This window comes from Arachis ipaensis, chromosome B03, assembly GCF_000816755.2.
Source record: "Arachis ipaensis cultivar K30076 chromosome B03, Araip1.1, whole genome shotgun sequence".
NCBI lineage: Eukaryota > Viridiplantae > Streptophyta > Magnoliopsida > Fabales > Fabaceae > Arachis > Arachis ipaensis.
The window spans coordinates 8,041,432-8,047,485 of NC_029787.2; the positions used below are offsets into that span (position 1 = coordinate 8,041,432).

Consider the following 6,054-nt stretch of genomic DNA (forward strand, 5'->3'; position numbering starts at 1 on the left):
AGCCTGAGCGCATGAATGCCTTGGACTTTTCAGGATAAATCTCCAACTAATACTGCTTGAAAATATTAGAAACCATAGAGATTGGACGAAAGCCTAGTATTCCAACATTGTTGTATCATAACTTTCTCATTGCAATAAATTTTTACAATTCCAAAGAAATGACAAAAAGAAGAGATTAAATGAAAAATCTTTACAGTAAAAAGAAAGTGCCTTCTGTACATTTGCCTCAGCTAATCTATCTCTGTCTAAATGATTTACAACTCCTTCCAGAGAGAGGTGAGCTTTAGGAACTCATCCTCAAGGCATGGAATTCTAAGACCACCAATTGGATGATCATACCCAAATTCTTCTTCTGCCTGACTTAGTAATTCTTGAAACAATGGTTGGTTCAAGTATGAGATAGGAATTATGAACCGCTTCATTTTATCTCCAATGTAGACTGCAAGATAGCCTCTTGGGACTTCACTCCCCTTTGAAGCTGCTTGAGTTGTACTAATTGATGCCCTTCTAATACCTGGTATGCGGAAACCCATTGTCTTTTTGTTCTTCACACACACAAAAAAATGTATTGATCTGAAAGGACTTGTATGAGAATGAAATTATATGAATTATAATACTTCTGGATGCAAGTGATTTGTGTTGCTTGAGATCACAAGAGAATAGTGTATATATAGTTCATAAGAGTCTGTAAACCAATTCCCTAATGAATTATTCCAATCCGGGTACGATGGGGTCTACATGAGAGACACGGGATCACATGGTATTGTCTTGCAAGTATCTTTCAAGTTTTAGGAAGTTGGATAGGAGAACAAAAACCCCACCATTTGAAGATTAAAGACATTTTCATACGTGAAACCTAATGCTTGTTCATGCATTGATTGCTGTTTAGTCACTTCAATGCTAGTAGACATGGTTTAGACATCTCACATATTTTTTTTTTTAATTAGATTGATATGCTACACACACATATCTATACACTTCTATCAGAGTGATTGTTTGAAATCTGTGGACCAAAATGTATGCCAACCAGCTGACTGTTCAGATAAGCAGTAGGTGTTGGTCATTCAGTCACACACAATTTCTTCATCTATATTGAAACACATCCTAGACACTGCCATGTGATCCTTCACGGCCATGTCTCTTTGTATACCCCATTCAAATAGCTTTTCTTCAATTATCAGCATTTCAAAGTGATCTTGAAAGTGCTCTATATATATAGATAGTCATGGTTGAAGTCACATACAAGTAAATTCCTCTGCATTGTCTAAGCATCAAATACTTTCAACAGAAGTTTTTCCAAATTGTTCTCTCACAATGGGTTTCCGTTTGCCTGGTCTTCAAAGGCGCAATGACATCCCAAAGGGTCACCTTGCAGTTTATGTAGGAGAAAATCAAAAGAAGCGATTTGTGATTCCTATATCATTCTTGAGTCAACCTTCAATTCAAGACTTACTAAGTCATGCTGAACAAGAATTTGGATTTGACCACCCAATGGGTGGGCTCACAATACCTTGCAAAGAAGATGTCTTCCTTGAGATCACTTCTCAGTTGCATAAGTCATAGGAGAGGATCGAACATAGATGGTCAATTATCCAACTCAATTTTGTAAAGAAATCATAGGCTAACATTGTAGATTATCTGCTTTCTCTCTTGTTCTTTCCTACTTCGTAGGAAGAATGATGTATCTACACAGATAAAATTTATTAACAAGGATTATTGCAATTTCATATCTATGAGCCACTTTTATATTCTCTCAAGTCTCAACATTTCTTATTTTCTTTTGACCTTTTATTTCAAATTGTTTTTTGGATGATTGTATATTTTCATGTTGTTATTACTTATGTATGAACCTGGTTAACAAACTAATCTCTATACTTGCTGTATTGTTTAGTACTTCTTTAGTTATGTGGAATGATTGGCTTAATTGCTGGAACATACTTTGTGACTTCCAAGAACTAGTGGTAACAGGAAGGTATTGTAAAAAAAAAAATGTGGTCCTCTCTTGCCTCGAATTATTTAAGAGCAATTAGAAGTATTCCATGGTCGATAGTTCACATTGCAAGAGGTATTGTACCAGTAGAGAACCGATGGGATATGTTTTGATCCACATAATTCTTAGTTTACTGGTACGGAATTTATAACTCACAAACTAACCGGCAAGTGCATCGGGTCGTACCAAGTAGTACCTCAAGTGAATGAGGGTCAATCCCATGAGGATTGATGGACTAAGCAACAATGATTGAGTGATTTACTTAGTTAGACAAGTAGAAAAGAGTGTTTGGGTCTCAATTGCATTAAACAGTAAATTCAGAAGATCAGAAAGCAAGCAGTAAACGGATTGTGAAATATATATGAGAAAACAGTTAAGGTTTCAGAGATATTTATTTTTCAGATTAACTTTTTTTACCAACTATTTTAATCATGTAAGATTCAATTCATGGCAAACTATATGTGACTAAACTCTAATTCCTTAGACCTTTTTGTCTCCTCTAACCTTCATCAACTGTCAATTCCTTGGTCACTTGATTCCAATTAGAGGGTTAAGTTCAAAACTAGTTTATGTGCCACAGAAACCCTAATTATAAGAGGATTATATGTCACGTATCCAGTTAAGTCCAGATAATTAGTGATTTAGGAGAATTTGTTTTCAAGATGTTGTTCAGGTAAATTGCTTTTCCAAGGTTTACAAAAACTCAATTAGAATAAGGGTCATACTTCCGTTCCACCCAAATTCATAAGATGAAGAACGAAAACAATTCTTGAATTTGAAATCAATACATGAATTAAAATAGAAAAGCAATAGTATTAATCTATAGAATAAACAGAGTTCCTAACCTTAACAGTGGAGGTTTAGTTGCTCATGGTTCAGAGAAAAAACAAGAATTCTGAAAAACTGTAAAGTGCGAAATGAGGTAAGAGAAGAGAGAAGAGCCCGAAGGAATGATTCTTTTCCCTTTTTATATCTAATCCTAATTAATGTAAAATATATTTTCTAAAACTAAATAATATCTTTTTCTATTTATAAACAAATTAAAGTTTTAATCAAAATTAAATAAACTTCTTCGTGCAACTTCAATTGAGACGTGGGGATCATTGTGAATCATTGAGCTGGCGCCTAACTTGAAAAATCCCAAGTTAGACGGCACTATGGCAGCAAGCTTGGACGCGTCTCTTTTGTCTCGGCGCCTAACTTCAGAATTCTAAAGTTAGGCGCCACCTTGGCAGCAAGCGAGGCTTTATTCTTCTTCTGGCGCCTAACTTGAGAATTGCCAAGTTAGGCGCCAGTATGGCTGAATATGTTGGAGAAGAAATGTATACTATTATACATCGTTGAAAAGCTCTGGAAGTTAGCTTTCCAATGCCAGTGGAATCACGTCAATTGGACCTTTGTAACTCAAGTTATTCCCGGTGGAGTGCCAGGAGGTCATGGAATAGCATCATTCACTTTCTTCTCTTCTATAAAAACTCCGTTAAATCCATCCGAATGCTACCTGAAATAAACAGAATTGCACACAACTCAAAATAGCATTCATAGTGACTAAAAGGTATTTAAATCTTAATTAAACTTAACAATTCGAATGCAAATTCACTAGGAAAAGATAGAAAAAATGCTCACGCATCACAACACTAAAGTTGAACTGTTGCTTGTCCTCAAGCAACCAAAACTAATATAGGTTTAGGATGTGAATTTGCACGAAAAGTGAGTACTCAATTAAGCTCATGTCTCTTCTTAAAGTGGAGTTTATATACTGCAATTCTGAATAAGTTCGGCATCTCACTATCCTTTGAATCTGAGGAATGTCATTGTCCTTTGGAATTAGAGTCCGGATAATATTATGAATTCTCTAGCCTTTTTACCTTGGATTAATCATTGAACACAGCAAAATTTTTTCATTCTCTTTTCTTTAGTGCTTTGCACCTTGAGCTTAGCCGTGACTTTAAATGCTTTGTCTCAAGCTTTACTTGACACAAAAACACCACAAGCATTTAACTGGGAAACTCTCTTTTGGTTCTGATTTTTCTTTCAGTTACTTCCAGATAGTGGTGCTCAAAGCCTTTGGTATACTTTGTTAAATGCACTTGATCTCGACTCTTAGTACTCTGTCTCAAGGATTACTTGACACATTTACACGACAAGCATATGACTAGGGAAACAACTCTTTGAACTTTTAATCATGTCTGACCTCTCTAGTCATTGATGCTCAGAGCTTTGGACCCTGCTTTTCTTTATTTTCTTTTGCTTCAAGGATTAAGCTTTTGTTTACTTCAGAGAATTCATAATAGTTCTCTAAATTCTTGATCCTCATGCATCAATATCCTTTGATTCAAATTGAAATATGCACTGTTTATATCATACATTCAGAATCACAGATAATACCACCACATTTAAGTAAATAAGACTACTCTTTAATAACAACTCAATTTCTCATGCAATACATCACTTTTTTTTTCTTTAGAATCAAGCTCAATGAACAGCATACGAGACAACTTTTTAAAACTAAATGCAGAATTAAAAATAGCAAAATTAAACTAGAACATAAGAATTGAAATACTAAAGATTATACAGACACTAAGACAAAATGGCAGAAAATAGGAACATAACATAATAATAACAGAATATAACAGAAAGTGAAAGGGGACTAAACCACATCAGTCTCCATGGTGGGGATCTCTCTCCTCTGACTGTGGTCCATATGATCCTCTCAAATGGCCAAAGTCCTTTCTCAGTTGGGAAATCTCCTGGCGTTGAGAGTCCTGGGCAGCCCTCATCTGATCAAGGGTGGAGGTGAGATACTCCCAACGGTTGTCTTGTGTCACCCTCATCTGCTCCATGGATGCATTGAATTGTTGCCAACGACTATCCTCTGTGATTCTCATCTGTTCAATAGAAGATGTAAGCTGCTGCCAGTACTCCTGAGGTGGGAAGTAATGCCCCTGAGGTAATAGAGGATGGTTCTGTTGAGCTTCTTCCTCAGCTTGATCTTCTCTGGGGACCCTGTGGTGTTCCCTAAGATACTCCATGGTCTTCTTAGTAATTGGCCTCTCAACAGGAATGGGGAAGTCATTATCCACCTTTACCTTTGCCGCTTCACATAGGCGGTAAATCAGATGTGGAAAACCAAGCCTAGCCTTCTTAAGAGGATTGGAGGCAATGTTATATATTTGTTCTGGAATAATGTCCTCTACCTCCACTACTTCTCCTTTCATGATACAGTGAATCATAACAGCCCGATCCACAGTGCATTCGGACCGGTTGCTAGTTGGCATGATAGACCTTCGAATGAAGTCTAACCATCCCCTAGCTATAGGGAGAAGATCAGTGCTCTTTAGTTGGTTCGGCTTCCCTTCTGCACCTATTCTCCACCGAGAACCTGGAATGCATATTTCTTCAAGTACTTGCTCCAGTTGTTGATCTCTATGCATCCTCTCACTGTAGCAAGCAGATATATGATCTGGAGGTGGCAGATGGAGGGCTTTCCGGATGCTTTTTGGACTGAAATCAATGATCTTTCCTCTCACATAGCTTTGGTAGTTCTTTTTATTGACCCCGTCAACATCCTTGTAAATGACCCAGAGATTGCCATAAAATTCTTGGACCATCAATTGTCCAACCTCAGTGTGCGGATTGCACAGAAATTGCCACCCTCTCCTCTGAATCTGAAATTGAATTTCTGAATATTCATCCGGTTGAAGTGCAAATCTCACTTCGGGAGTTACAGCCTTCTTGTAAGTATTCTCATAAAAGTGTTTTTCATGGAGCTTGGAGCGGAACCTCTGTGCATTATAAGAACTGGTGACTGGCTCTTTGTCTTTCCTCTTCCTTGAGGACGCAATAGTTTTTGGTGCCATTACGGTGAATAGAAAAATAACAAGTAAAGCGGCTAACACTAAACTTAAAATTTTTACTCGTCCTTGAGCAAATTAGAGAATTACAAAGAGGAAGACAGAGAGTAAAAGATGAAGAAAACTAAAATAATGAAGTAAAATTAAATTAAATTATAAGTAATGGGGTGGATAAAAAAATTAAATAAATAAGTCACATTAAGTTTTTTT

The 6,054-nt window shown here is 36.6% G+C and overlaps 1 protein-coding gene across 1 annotated transcript; it reads right to left on the bottom strand.

The window, feature by feature from the left end:
* LOC110269924 (auxin-induced protein X10A-like) lies at positions 104-1,374 on the bottom strand. The gene is made up of 2 exons (XM_021117992.1): positions 1,244-1,374; positions 104-573 (listed from the first exon to the last, which is right to left on the bottom strand). The coding sequence occupies exons 1-2, from the start codon at positions 1,270-1,272 to the stop codon at positions 255-257; spliced, it is 348 nt and encodes a 115-aa protein (XP_020973651.1). The 5' UTR covers positions 1,273-1,374; the 3' UTR covers positions 104-254.